Raw genomic sequence first — 14,423 nt, 5'->3', positions numbered from 1 at the left:
AGCTGCAGAACAGTGAAGCCCAGACTGTATTTGTCCCAGATAAAAGTTAGGTCACATTCAGGTAGTGATAAGTTATACACAGAGGACCAGTGTACAGGGACGTACTGCACATGAGGACAGTCTCACTTAAATACAGAGGACAAGCCACATTGGCCACAATTGACAATTCCTGCAGATTGAAATCAAAGTAAAAACTGTACCACTAAGGATTTGTTTTGTAGATTACAAATAACGTAAACATGAGGAATGTCTACATTGAGACCACAGATAAGATGCATTTGTGCAGTTTTGGCAGAAGCGGAGGAGGGGTGGTACTTAGTGGCACGGCAGCCCGGGAGGCTACAGACCAGGCAGGACACACCCTGGGGTATGGCACAGCCACTTCTGAGGGTAGTGCAAGCCCAGCACCAGCAAACGGGGAAAGATCTGGACTTGTGTTCCTTTCTTTGGGGTGGAATCTTGGCACTTCCCACATAGGCTGCTCATTTTTGGTCATTCCAAGGGCTTGAGGTGTGACAGCGAATTCTTGAGCACATGGAGTAAACATCATCTCTAACTGGGCTGTCTGGGTGGGCACAGTGCCCCTTGTAGGGCCCGCTGGCAGAGCTAGGCAGGAGGCTCTACACCAACATGGAAAAAATGCAGGGCACTGGCTGGCAAGCAGCATGTGTGCAAAGGTACAAAGTGCTAGTCACAGTCTGAAGACACTAAAGCCACTCATCCACACTGGCAGGTGTTGTGTTATTTACACTTTCGCCAACCTATCACCACCCAGTCCTGCCGCTGGTCCCCTTGCAGGGGCTAAATGGGGGACTCCAGCTGCTTCGTGGGTAAACCAAAGCCCACCTGGCCTCAGGGTGGACAAAGGTTCCCCTCTCCCCCAGGTGTGGCTTGTCACCTCAGGGCCACCAACACAGAGCCTAGGGAAAGACAGCCAGCACTGCCCACCCGTGGACCAAGCTGCCATCTGTAGTGAAGGCCAAGAAATAAGGGAGGTCACCACAGCCTGCCAGGGGCTGGCCACACCTCCTACTGGGTAAAGACAGACCTGGCAGCAATTCTGTGTCTGCTGGGCTAGGGATACACCCGGGGCCCCAACAGGGCCAGCTGCTCTGAAGGGGCATTCAGATTGGACTGGGGGACACAAAACGATGCCAGATGGCCTGCATCCAATGCTGCTAGGCTCAAGGGACTCCGAGGAGGAAAGGGCAGAAGGGGAGGGGTCCCAGGAGTGGTCTGGGCTGAACTTCCCATGACTGACAAAGTATGGGGTCAGTTCTACTACTCTCCATGTGAGGCCCAGCCTGAGGAGCCTCACAGGGCCTGAGAGGGCAGGCTAGCCAGAGTCCTACGCCCACCTTTCACACAGACTGGTACTGATGCTGAGGGAGAAATGGTCACCACCTGCCCAGTCCTTTCCATATGACACTGGATGAAGGCAAGGGGTGGGGAACATCCCAGGCCCCAGAAGATGCTATGATTAGGGCCACAGTCAAGTCCACCTGCTGGCCAGCCAGTGTGCAGACTCAGAAAAGGACTGAAGATGAGAAACGGGGGACAGGCACAGACCCCTCTCAACATCTCAACCCCTCTACTTAGGGTCACCCTCAGGAGAAGGCAAGGTGTCTACTCGGGCATCCCTGATAGCTCCGACCTTCCTGGGCTTCTGCTTGGCTTTCTTCAGCATGTGGACCTGTGCCAAGGCAGAGAGTGGGAGCTCAGAGGGGCGAATGTGGGTCACAGCCCCTGGGACTCCAGGATGACTAATGCCCTCTTGGCTGTACCTTACACAGAAAGGGAAGGGCCTGGCAAAGTTGTCTGACCAGTGTGGCCTGCAGCCCTCTAAGGTCTGCCTTCAGTCCTCGCCCCAAGGCCCAGGGGCTTGCCTCCCCTGAAAGACGACACCCTCTAAGAGGTGGCTGCCCTCACCGGGGCCCCATGTTCTTCAAGGACACAGGGAAGGCCCAGGCTCACCTGGCCACCTTGGCCACTCCAACCTGCCCAGCCCTGGCCCACTTCATCTTGGTTCTCAGCTATACCCAATATACCTTAGGACCAGCTGCGGAGATGATCATGTGCCCTGGAGCCTGAACCCAGGGCTCCCCATCCACCTGCACAGGAGTGGCCTTGAGGAGTGTGACTCGGAAGTAGGAACCCTGGGCAATGCGGATTCCAGAGCGCAGCCCGCCCTGTACCTGCCCCTAGGCAGGGGGAAAGATGAGTTTAGTAGGACCCATGAGACACCACAAGGGCACACCTACCAGCCCACCGGTGCTCACCATATGGACAACACCTGTCACGCCCACCACCTCCAACAATCCATCATCCATGCGTGGCTTCTCAAACTTTGCATCGCTGTCAGAGCCCCACAGGTCAGCCCCCGAGCCCCAGCTGGCCCAAGAGGATGAAGAGGCGCACACAGGTTAGGCACAGGCTGGACACAGGCCCAGGGCTTGGCCTGAGGCCACAGAGCCCGCAAGAGCCCAGCCCCACACCTGGGGATGTTGATAAAGATGAGGCCCTCAATGCTGGGCAGCTCCACCTCCTGCTGCTCCACCTGCAGCCGGATCTCCTTGTGCAGGCTGCGGGAGTGACTGATCTTCTGCAGTCCGACCCGCACGTACACACCTTTGTTGTGGAACCTGCCGGAGGGAGTGCACCCACCATCACCAGGTGGTGGCTGCTGCCTTGCAGAGAGGGGTTACCACCACCACCACCCCTACCCTGCCCTTCCAGTACCTGCTTGTGAACTTGCCAGGCTCCTCCTCCCGTGCCTGGTGGAAGTCCAGGCTGAGTTCAGCATCAATGCCAATACCACAGTAGTTACTCATCTGCACGATCTGGGGACAAGGGTGTCACCAGGATGCTGGTTGGCCCCCAGGCACTCCTGAGTGCCCCCAACTCTACTCTGCTATTGCCACAGCTGCCCTTTCTGGGGCTGCCCTGCCACAGTGCTCAGAGAAAACAGCACACAGCACAGCACAGCAGGTTCTGGAGCCAGGCCCAGCCACTGTTCTGCACCTCGAAGCCTCATCTGTGGAGATGGTGCCAGCAGCCTCAGGTGTGGCTGGAAGGAGGGGAGCATTTTAGCAAACAGGGAAGTCACATTCAAGAGCCTAGTGGGAGCCATACTGGTACCTTGGGGGGCTCTGCTTCCACCACACTGTTCTCTGCACTACCAGTCTCCTGAGCATCCAGCAGGATGGTCCAGCGGTCCATAAGCACAGCATCAGCCTCATCCACAGACACCAGCACAGAGAATGGGTCCTCACCACTGTAGCCAGCACCCCAGCGGAGAACCCGGCCAAGGTCATTCCCTAGGACACAGGTGAAATAAAGTGACTCTCATACGACCATGGAATGGAGAACCCATGAGACCTGGGGCAGCGAGAGGTCCGGGACCCTTGTCCTCCAAGTGGCTAAGCTCACCTGTGCCCAGGGGCAGGATGGCCACAGATGGCTCTGGGCAGGCCAGACGGTGCCGCATCTCCTCCAGGGTGGCAAGCACCCAGCCCACAGTGCCATCCCCACCACACACCAACACCCGGAAGCAGGGCACCTGGGAGAATAGGTGGAACCTGCACGGAAGACAGAAAGTGTCCCACCACCATCATGGGCACAGCACAGGCAGAAGAGTGGCTGCCCAGGACCCCACAGTAGGGTTGGGCCAGCTCATCCCTGCCCCAGGCAGCCCTTTCCTTTTTAGCTGTCCATCTCCAGCCACATAGAGTCCAGCAGAGTACCAACTGGAGTTCCCACTGGTGAGACAGGTCTAGGGGTACCCTTCCCACATGCTGGGCAGACCCCAGACTCACCCAGGAAGAGGACCCCCGTTGGTCAGCTCAAAGACCTGGTGTGGGTTCAGCAACTTCCGGAAACTGCAGAGCAGGTCTCGGCCCTTGAGGCCCCCACTCTTGGGATTCACAAACACGAGGAGGGGGCAGCAGTCGGGGGACAGTTTCAGGTGCTAAGGGTGGGGGGCTGAATTAGGGTGGGGCCATGGTCGCCCCTGAGGCTGCTAAGCAGTGTCCAGCACTAGACCCTGAGCAGGCCAGGCCCTCGTGGGGAAGGCAGGACTACGCTGTCACACAGAGGCCCAGTTAAGCCACACGCTTATCCCCGCTTTACTACTGCCCTCTCAGGATACCCCTTTCCATGAAAGGGTCACCCACAGGCTGTTTGCTGGCTGCTAGGTGTGGGCTAGCTGGCTGCTGGGAGCTCTAAGTACAAATGCCAAGGCAGTACCCACTGTGACGTGCATCAAGAGAGCCCCCCACCCCCACCTGGCCATCACAGTCCCAGATTGGAAGTTCACAGGACCCTGCCTGGCACTGCCAGCCAACTGGACTGAGTGAGGCCTGGCCCTGCACACCCTTTGGAGGCCAGTGGTTCCCAGAGCCCCACCTGCCACATGGCAACCAAGAGGTTGTGGTTCACAGGGAAGTCATGTTTCCCCTCGGCCCTGGGACAAAATCCATCTCCCCTCATGTAACCCCAAGAGACAGTACCCAAGATTCTAGACAAGGTTGGCTGGGTTCTCTACAACACAGTGGGGTGACAAGAGACAGACAGGCTGGGTACAGACACAAGGTGGGTGACGGCACATGGGCTAGACCATGGCTGGGCAGGGACACACTCGGCTACACAACGTTCCACTGGCAGCAAAACCACCTGTGCTCGACACATACCTACTCACTGACAGGAGAGAAAGTGAGTGTTGGCCTCACACCCAGCTCTGCATGGAGTAAGTAAGGCCAGGGTCAGGGATCCCTGACCTTTAGGGGCTGTATCCTCAGGCCATGCAGATACCTATCTTCCCTGACCAAGTGAGCAGAAGGAACCCATAGGCATCACCTATCCCAACCACAGACCCCAAACTCATTCTGCTCTAATTCTGATTCTCCTGGATTTGGGTCTGGGGTCAGGGTTCAAGCAGACACGCACACCTGCAAAGGCCCTAGGAGCCTCGGGTGGGTACAGTGTGCAGGACAGGACTGGATCCAGCCCCTACGAATCATGTCCACAACAGTGCTCCCACCCTGCACTGCGTGCTGAATGCCTCTCTTCCTGCACTACCCAGTCAGGTCCTAAGGGCCATCCAAAGTCAGGCAGCTCCACCTACTGGCCACAGGTGGCCCTAGGCACGGAGCAGGAACCCAAGTCCACCCGGACAGGAGTGAGGGTGGTATGATAATCAGAGAGGACAGAGGTGTGTAGGATGCTGGCACATGTGCACTCTGGGCCTTAGTGAGGTGGACACTGTGGGAACATGTGTCTGTGCAGCTGGCAGCTGTGTCCTGTGGCCCTCTCTACAGGGTAGAAGCCTCGGGGTCCAGAGTGGACAGTGAACCCTGACTCCAAGCAGCAGATCTCACCCACTGGGAAGCCTCAAACAAGCACTGACCCTCTGACCATATCTGACCAATCTTTGGTGTAAACCTACCAGCCTTGTCCCTCTTTGACTATTGTAAGGTGAGACCAAGAGGGCACCTACCAGCCCCCAAAACTTAAGGAAGATGAAGGAGGAGAGCCATCTGTGCCAGCCCCTGGGGGATTGAGAAGCTGGCCTTGGAACTGCCACTTACCAGCACATCTGGGAGCACCAGTGCGGTCAACAGACGGCCATGCACAGCTGTGTCCCTGGCCAGCATGTACAGCCGCTCAGCCTCCGCAAAGCAAGTGACATCGAGCACCACTGCACCTGCAACAGGTGGGAAGTGGCTCAGGGCACAGATGTCCTGTGTACCCCACTCCCACAGTGCCCAGGGTGGGGCCTATCCTGTGCACCCCTCCCCCCATATGTAGGGCAAGGTCTGTTCTGTGCACCCTGCCCACAGGACACCTAGGCAGGGTCTGCACCACATGTACCAGCCCTGATTCTGACCACAGCCAGCTCAGATAAGTCCACCAAAAGTGCCATCTGCAGGGTGTACCCTGTGGATCCCCAAGGGGTACTTCTAAGGAAAGCTGGGCTCTGTACCCAGCAATGGGCAGTGAGGCCCATACCCCTCACCACCATCCTCACATCCAGGAACAGGCTATGAGCACTGCAGGTGTGTGCCTGTCCTGGGGCATGCTGGTAGAAGAGGATGATGGTGTTTCTGAAACCTTCCCGAACAGCAGATGCAGAACAGGGTTTGGAGAAAAACAGGTGAGCCTCAGCCACATCTTAGCAAAAGCACTGGACGTGGACAAGAAGCAAAACCAGGCATATTTCCTGAAGCACAGCTCTTGCAGAAAGAAGCAAGCTCTAAAGGAGGGAGAAAAGGTGGGCTGTTCTACTCCACCCCAGGAATGTCCTTCGGGGTGGCAACTCACCTTGGGAGGGGTAGACGTGACTCACGGACACCACAGCGGCTGCACAGACAGGTTTCGGTCAGGGGTGCACAGTGCTGAAGCCCAGGCCCAGCCTCCCATTCTGAGTGTTCATATCCAGGACACAGCTTACCCCAGGCAGCCCCTGCCAAACCTCTGGGGGCAGCCCCACAGGGAGGACCTACTCCAGAACAGGGTCCCTGGCCCCTGAAGGCACAGGGACACCCAGAAGGAGCAGCAGATACCAGAAACTTTGGGGGACAACCACAGAAAAGGCCAGAAGCCCCTCAGAGGTGGTGATGTGTGGGCTGGGCCTGGAGTGCAAACTGAGCTTGGGGTTCAGATGGCGCATGGGGAGGCAGATTCAGCATCACAGCCCAGATTCAGACCCAGATTCAGCATCACAGCCCTTAGTCAGAACCCAAACCCAGCCAGTATCCCTGGCCGGCCCAGGGTCACACCTTTGATGGCCATGGCCTCGTGCAGCAGGTTTCTGTACTCCTGGGGGGACAAGCCAGGTGGTAGACCACCCACGAGCAGGGAGATATGTGGGGCCACTGTCCTGCTCTCAGTCACGTAGAACCGCGTCTGGCTCACCTGGCGCACAGATGTCTGTGGGTAAAAGGGGATGTGGGATTCTGGACAGCACTGCCAACACCAGTTCCTCCATCCTCCTTGCCCACCCCAGGGGCACTGGGAAGATTCCCCCAGATTGAACTAAGACAGAACCAGAAGGAAGGAGCCCAGCCCACCTCTCAGGGAACTAAGGCAGTCTGAGGCTTAAGGCCTCCTTGCTGGGGACACATGACATGTAATGAAGGCCACTGCCTGCCAGGGCTATCAGTTGCACTGTGGGGAAGACGCAGGGTCTAGGGAGAGACACTCCTCTGTGGGGATGAGGCTGTTGCTCAGGGCTAGCAGCTCCCTGGAGGCTGCTGTCCACATCCACTGACCTGTCGGATGTCCCGAAGCCAGTCTAGTAGGGGCTCCTCATCTGCCAGCACTGTCCGCTGGACTGCAGGATTGAGAGGCACAGCCATCAGCACTGGGCTTCTTTCTCCTCACCTCTGCAACAGCTTCTGAGACCCCAGGGCATGTGGGGATGCAGGAAGGACCAGTGGATACTGGCTGGAAGTGCAGAGGCTGGCCCTAATGTGCTGTTAACACCCCCACAGGGGCTCCTGAGGCAGCAGGCCCAGGTCCCAGCTATGTACAGTGACCAGAGGAACACCACCCGAACTGCCCACTCACCTTGCCTACTGCCCATGAGCACCTCAACCAGCTGGAAGCTCTCAGGATCCTCAGCCTGTGCAGCAGGGATGGGGTGTCAGGCCTGGGGCTAACCCCTCACCCAAGGACACCCCCAAGGACAGTGGTTTGCCCCACTGGGTAGAACTGGGCAAGCCTAGAGTACATACCTGTCGTCCAAACAGCGGGAGGACCTCTAGCACCACAGCCCGTGCTGTGCTCTGTGGGGTCACACGGATGGACACGTAGGCCACACCCACCCTGTAGGGGACAGGCTCAGAGCTCAGGCTCTGAGTCCCCCACCTACCCCCCCCCCCACCCAACAGACCCTGAGTCTTGGGTCTCACTTGAGCCAGCCAGGATAGATCTTAAGGACCTCCTGGGCACGAGGCAAAGCCCGGATGACCCAGGCCTCAGGAGTGGGCTCTCGGGGCCCAGAGCCTCTGCTGCCCTCCTCAGTGGTCCCATTACTCCCGGCCTTCCCCGGGGCCTGGGCATCGCCAGTCAGTGGGGGCAGGGGCAGTGCCTGTAGCTCAAAGTCCTGAGGGTCCTCGCTGATATAGTAGGCCCGTAGTGCCACCTCCTACAGTGTGGGGTCAGGTGAGGGAGAAAGTAGGGGAGGGGAGGTGTGAGGGGCCAAGTGGGGGGGGCCGGCCTCGCAGACACCCTAGCCCCCACCTATAGGCTCCCTCTTACCAGCACCTCCTGGCTGCTGGCCAGGCGGGGAAGTGTGACCAGGCGGAACTGGTTTCTCCTCATGGTATCATTACCATCAAAGATCTTCAGGGTCTGCTTGCCTGGGCCAGGGGGAAGCAGCTGAGAATCCAAGGGGTTGGAACAGATGGGGATGGGGTGGTGGCTCAAAGAGGCACTCACTGGAGTCCAGAGCTGCCAGCGTCTCTCTGCTAGGGCCTGTGGCAGCACTTCCATCCAGGCTGTCTTCTCCATCACCTGCAGCATGGACAAGGACCTCACAGCCAGTTCCTACCCCAGCCCAGGGCACACATCCAACCCAACCCAACCCCACCTCACCTGGTTCCGGGCCAGCGGTCTCAGGGATGCGGAAGCAATGCATTTTGCTGAAGTTGCGGGACAACAGGCGCACACAGGTAGGAGGCAGCACCATGGAGCGCAGGCGTCCAAATGAGCACTCGGGTGCAAGCACAGCGGAGCACACTGAGTGGGCCTGGGAGAAGGCGGTATGATCCAGGCACCTGGGCAGGAAGCTGGACCACTGTGCCTCCACCAGAAGGTGCTGAGCACCCACACGGATGGCACACAGGAGCCAGGCAGGTGCCACACGGGCCCAGATGGGGGATTCCCCCACCCACTGGGAAAACAACACAATGCAGGTGATCAATGGACCCCCCCACACACACCTGGACCTCCATCTAGACTCCGTACCGCTCTTGCTCCACCCCCAGAGACCCGTCTCCCTTCCCATCCCATCCCTGCACCCACCTGGATCCCACACCACTCGCAGCGCACACCAGCAAGCACATCTGAGGAGCCACACGTCTTCCTGCAGACCTCACACCGTGCACCAGAAGGCAGGTTCCCCTCCCGCCAGTGGTGCTGGTAGGTGTCCTAGGGAGGGGGGGCAGTCAGTGGCTCGGCTTGCCACTCCCCCCCTTTGCTCACATCTGGGCACCTGTGCACTCACATGGTCCTGGTGCCCATCCTGGTGGCACTGGCGACAGTCGCTGCAGGCGAATGGCACACAGTCGGGGTGAACGTGCAGCTCACACACTGGGGGGTGGGTAGGGTTAGGGGCCTCTCGCGACCTCCCACTGGGGCTGGGGCCCGACCCCAATTCCTGCCACCTGGAACCCCACTTCCTTTAGCCTAACAATCTAACAGCTCCCTGCCTAGTGCACTCCTGTGGCCCAAGCTCCCTGGGCCAGCCCTGCACCTCCCACCTATGCCCCTGACAAACCACAGGTGGGGGAGGGCTGGGCCACTTGGGCCTGGCTCTCACACTGGGGGTTGGGCAGGGTTAGAGGCCTCTCACAACCTCCCACTGGGGCTGGGTCCCAACCCCAACCACTGCCACCTGGAACCCTGCCTCCCTTTAGCCTAACAGGTCCCTACCCAGTGCACCCCTGTGACCCAAGTCAGCCCTGCACCTCCCACCCTTGCCCCTGATAAACCACAGGCAGGGGAGGGCTTGACTATCATGGGCAGCAGCGTCCAGGCCTCTGGGTGAGGGACTCAGACCCAAGAGGGCCACCAGGGCCCAGTGGTACCTTCACAGCGGAACGCAGGTACCTCCAGGCCCTTCCGACAGACCCCACAGAACTTGCGCTTATAGAGTCCACGGGGGCCGAAGCAGTGAGCTACAGGAACCTGCAGGGGCAGAGCAAGCTTTGGAACTGGGCCTGCCTGGTCCTGCACCCTCACTCTCGCTTCCCTGAATGCACTGGCCTAGGGTCTACCTGCCACTCTCTGTAGAGACCAACCCAGGCTGCCTGCAGGGGACTGCTTGAGCAGAGCGGGTCACTATAACTTCACTCCCACAGTCATGTGAGCACAGATGCAAGAGGCTCACCTGCCATCCACATTTCCCTCCATAGACCAGCAAGGCTTTCAACTGCCAGGCACCTATCTGCCCGGATGTAGGGGCTCCTGACAACCCCTATGTCTGCCCTCTGGAAGGCAATCAGGCCACAAGGACTGTGAATATGCAGTGTCACACTGCCTTTCTCTAAGAGCAGATGGGGAAGGCATGAGGTCTTCACTCTGACCCTTGTCCTTATCCTGATGCTTAAGTTAAAATATGTACAATGAGAACAAACAAAAATTCTGCACACTAAAATGGCAATGGTTGGCATGCCAGAATGATGGGTGGTTTCTATTTTCTTTATAAATATTTATATCCTCTAAATCATCATCATGTGTATTTTGAAATCATACTTGTCTTTTTAAAATTTAGTAAAGCAAAAAAAAAAAAAAGATCAACATTAGAAAACCGCAGCCTCAGGATGTCCACAGGAGGGACCACCCTGGCCATCCAGGCATCCTGAGGATGCCAACGACCACCAGGAACAGCATCCTTCTGCCCTCGCATCTGTTAACGAAAAGTCCCCAACACAACATCAAACACTGCAGGGCAGACAGCGTAGCCAGACACGGTTCAGTGCAGGTTCACAAGCTGGCCTCATCTCCCCTTACCTGCAACACATGAGCCCATGTCACACGGCCACATGCCCTGGACTCTGCCCACCACTGCACCAGAAGGTAGGTCCCATTTCCCAGAACATGGAGGAAAGAAGGCAGGCAAATTGGGAGGTGGTGGGGCCCCAGTGTGCAGTGGGCAAGGCTGACAACTGATGGAATAGTCAGCCCTTTGCTTCCTAAACTAACACGAAGGACAGTCAGGGGTCAGCACTTGGACCCATTAGAGTCACACGCGCTGCCCTCCACACTCACCCGCACCAGGCTGGGCACGACGCTCGTGCATGGAGTCTTCACCTGCTTCAGGCACTTCTCATGAGACATAAAGTTGCAGACTGTGGGAGGAGAGCCACATCAGTCTATTCAGCCCAGGAGACTGGAGCTCAGTCTTGGCCAGCAGGGCCAAGGACCACAGTGGGGCACCAGCATCCCACATCAAGGTTTGGTGCCAGTCAGAAGAGGGCCATTCTGCCAGTGCTGATGGGAAAAGTTCCTGCCCTGGGCCAGTCAGTCATTGCAGCCTCATGAGCACACTGCTGGCTGAGGTGCTGCCTGGCCCCTCCCGCCCAGCCAGCACTTAGTGCACACTGCCTTTGGTGCCTCAGTGATCTGCCCCAGGGGTGGTTACAGGAACAAAGGAAAGGGCCTACATGTGAGGGACAGGGGCCACTCTCAGGACAACAAGGCACATTCATCTTCCAGGATGGCCATAGCACCAGACCCTGGCTGTAAGATCCTGTGGATGAGGACAGGAAACATGGTGCTGCCAACTGACTCCACGATGAGGGCAGCTGGGGGTGGGGGATGGGAATGGCCTCCCCACCATTCAGTAGGACAGGATGGACAGGCTGCAGGGACAGAGGAGCATGATTGCCAAGACTAGCTGGGGTGACACTGCTCACCCACAGGGTTCCAGTTGGCACCCCCTGCCTGTTACAATCCTGGCCACCTCAGTCCTATAAGGGAAGGACAGAAGCTCTTCAATGGGTGCCCCAGAAAAATTTCTGGAGGGCAGCTGGGGTCTGAAGAGAGAAGTGGGAGTTGAGGAGGAAGATCACATACCCAATAGGAGTCTCTCCCAGGGCACCCCACGCATTCCACCTTGAAGGTACAGCCAGCTGCCTCCTCTGCCTCCCAACACCCCCACGCTTTGGGTGCTCCTGCAGGGGGAAGGGCCTCTGCTTCCCACACCCTTGCCAGGCCCTGTTTGCATGAATCTCAGCTCACTCTCCATGGACACTGCTCAGGAGGGAATCTGCCATCATTGTCTGAGCACCAGGCCAGCCCCTCAATGGGCTGCTTTGCCCCAGGACTATAGGGGCTCCTGACCATGCAGACCTACTGCCCCAGGGAGGTCACACTTGTGAGAGAACCTGGAGACTAGCTTTAGACTTCATATCATTCACCTCTACAGGGATCCCGAGTCTACCCTCAGACCTGTAGTTTACCTTCACGGCCTTTTACCTCTACATGGACTAGATTAAGACCTGGAGCTCTGCCTCCTATGTCTTTCACCTGTGCAGTGAATCCAGTGGTCTAGTCTTCTACCTGCAGCCCTGCCCTGCCTTGCCTTTCCTACCTCTCACCTGTACATGAGGTCCTGAGGTCTAGCCTTGGATCTGGAGCTGACTCAGCCTGCACCTCCGTGGAACCCCAGACACTCCCAGAGGGTAAATAGGGCCATATAATTGTTCCAATCTGAAGGGACAACCCTGTATATCAGCTGGTCAGCCCTGGGAGTCAAGACAACCATACCATTTCTGCTAGCAGACAGCATCCCTGTGTGATTGGGTCTGGCCTGAGTGCTACCGCCCCAGAGAAAAAAGTGGTCTCTCTGAGCAGGGTAGAGGCTCTTCAGCTGGCCCCACCTGGCCAGGACAGAAGTACATTAGCCCTACACTGTCTGGGCTGTGGGCTCCAGGGCCTGCCTGCCTGCAGGAGGAAGGACAAGAAAAGGTGCTAGCCATGGAAGCACCCAGCAGAGGAGGGTGGGACACTTGGGCCCAGCCTGGCCGGCTTGACAGCTGGGTGAGAACCGTGTTGGAACATGCCACACCTGGGAGAAGGGCCCAGGTTCTCCACGCAGCTGGGAAGAGCTACATTCCTCAGGACAAAAATGACCAGGACCCTTGGCCCAGGTCAGCCCTGCTTGGCCACTCCTGCTTAGGAGCCTCAGAAGCCAGACATGGACCCCAGAGGTCCCACTTGCCTCAGGCCAGATGGCTCTATCCCTAGGCTCTGCGCTGCCCGGATAAGTCACCCTGCCTCACGCAGCCCCACTGGACCCCAACCATAGAGCTGCTGCTCTGGTGACACTGCTACCACCCCTAAGGGGCCTGGCGACACACGCAAGGGGTCACCCCTAATCCCACACCCCCGGAAGAGAAGGCGTCACCTCCAGAGGGAGGTCCTGTCCACGGGCCTGTCCCCGAGGCCACTGCCGGGAAAAGCAACGCTCAAAGATCAGGGCCGTGTCCCCGCCGCGAGGGCAGGAGCTCTGGGGTACGGCCTCGGGCCGCGGGGCGGGCGCTCACCGTCGCACAAAAAGCCGGCCAGCCCCCAGATGAAGTCGGAGCAGAGGTGGCAGAAGGTGGGCTTGGTGAGCGTCACCTTGCGGAAGCTGTGGCCCGGCGCGGCGGAGCCCGTGGTTCTGCCAGTCCGTTCTGGCCCCGAGCCCGGGCGTGCGCGGCCTCTGGCGCCCAGCACGGGACTGCAGGCCGGGCTGCCAGGGCGCGGGGAGCCGTCGCCCGGCCAGGCGCGCGCCCCGGGCTCGGCCGCCGCCGCCATCCCCGGCCCGAGCGCCCGAGCCCCGGCGGCGGGCGAGGCCGGGTGGGCGCAGCTCAACCCGCCCGCAGCAACCCCGGCGCCCGGCTTCCGACTGCGCCGCCCACTGCGCAGGCTCTCGCGGGCGGGGCCAGAATCGCGGGATGGCAGGGGCGGGGCCTTGCGGTCAGGGGGCGGGGCCTCCCGATGGACCACGCTGGGCTGCGTGGGGCTGGAAGGGGCCTGGTATCGGGGCGGGGGCTTGGCGGGGCGGGGCGGGGCCTCGTGGGAGGCGGGGCCCCCAAGAGCCCAGGTTCGAGCCACGCGGGCCTGGCAGTCTGGAGAAGGGTGGTGGTCCGCATGGGCTCGGACCACATGACAGCCAGGGCCAGCCGGGACTGGACCAGATTTCCCCGCGTGCCGTCTCGCATCCCCCACACCACTGACAGTCGCCTCCCACGTGGGACGCGAATACTCATGACAGGCTGGGTTCCAGGGCGCAGCCCAAACCCTTGGGACCCCAGGTCCGGGAGAAGGACAGGACAGGAGTAGAGACTGCTCCGAGATTGAGGCCTCAACAGAGTCCTGGGAAGCGGGGTTTGCGCTGACCCTGCCCTGCCCAGAAGCTTGGTGTGACCACAGAAGAGGCCTTGAAGCCGCTTTGTCCCTGTGGGTGTAGTGTGGCTGTTCCCACCTTTGAGGAGAAGAGATTCCCTACAGGAACACTCATACTTGGTAGGGAACCTCAGCTGGGCCTCTTGACCCCCAAAGAAAGACCTTTCCCCTATAGCACACCCAGGTCTGGAACGGGTTAGAGTCCTGTCCCAGCAAAGGGGCAGCCCCAGAACTCATGACATCTTGTCCAAGTGCTGGTGACTTTGGGGCCATGTATACACATCTCCCTGCTCCTACTGCCAGCACCA

At 59.0% G+C, this 14,423-nt stretch overlaps 1 protein-coding gene across 3 annotated transcripts; it reads right to left on the bottom strand.

Moving 5' to 3' along the window:
- Window positions 1–7: 7 nt before the first annotated feature.
- Window positions 8–13,524, bottom strand: Dgkq (diacylglycerol kinase theta). Of its 3 annotated transcripts, XM_020175449.2 has the most exons (23): window positions 13,272–13,524; window positions 10,993–11,072; window positions 9,810–9,909; window positions 9,227–9,312; window positions 9,025–9,150; window positions 8,596–8,749; window positions 8,440–8,514; window positions 8,260–8,360; window positions 7,911–8,146; window positions 7,734–7,824; window positions 7,567–7,621; window positions 7,269–7,330; window positions 6,777–6,927; window positions 6,319–6,357; window positions 5,586–5,701; window positions 3,816–3,967; window positions 3,430–3,578; window positions 3,139–3,317; window positions 2,740–2,840; window positions 2,496–2,642; window positions 2,280–2,391; window positions 2,049–2,201; window positions 8–1,693 (listed from the first exon to the last, which is right to left on the bottom strand). In XM_020175449.2, exons 1-23 carry the CDS (start codon window positions 13,522–13,524, stop codon window positions 1,592–1,594), a joined length of 2,820 nt encoding a protein of 939 aa, XP_020031038.1. In that variant the 3' UTR covers window positions 8–1,591. The 3 variants fall into 3 exon arrangements, with proteins under 3 accessions (XP_020031038.1, XP_073898881.1, XP_073898882.1); XM_074042780.1 differs by lacking the exon at window positions 6,319–6,357; XM_074042781.1 differs by lacking the exons at window positions 8–1,693; window positions 2,049–2,201; window positions 2,280–2,391; window positions 2,496–2,642 and having other exon boundaries at window positions 2,770–3,067.
- Between the last annotated feature and the right edge of the window lie 899 nt (window positions 13,525–14,423).

The sequence above is a fragment of the Castor canadensis genome, chromosome 9 (assembly GCF_047511655.1).
Source record: "Castor canadensis chromosome 9, mCasCan1.hap1v2, whole genome shotgun sequence".
NCBI lineage: Eukaryota > Metazoa > Chordata > Mammalia > Rodentia > Castoridae > Castor > Castor canadensis.
This window is presented reverse-complemented; position numbering and strand designations above follow the sequence as displayed.

Bases quoted from the DNA above. Each gene is read 5' to 3' on its own strand.
- Dgkq (XM_020175449.2), bottom strand. From the start codon at position 13,524: ATGGCGGCGGCGGCCGAGCCCGGGGCGCGCGCCTGGCCGGGCGACGGC. The intron at 8,147-8,259 runs GTAAGAGGGAGC...CCCACACTGTAG, and splicing joins CCAGCAGCCAGGAGGTGCTG to GAGGTGGCACTACGGGCCTA. The intron at 3,579-3,815 runs GTGAGTCTGGGG...TCTTCCGTGCAG, and splicing joins AACGGGGGTCCTCTTCCTGG to GTTCCACCTATTCTCCCAGG.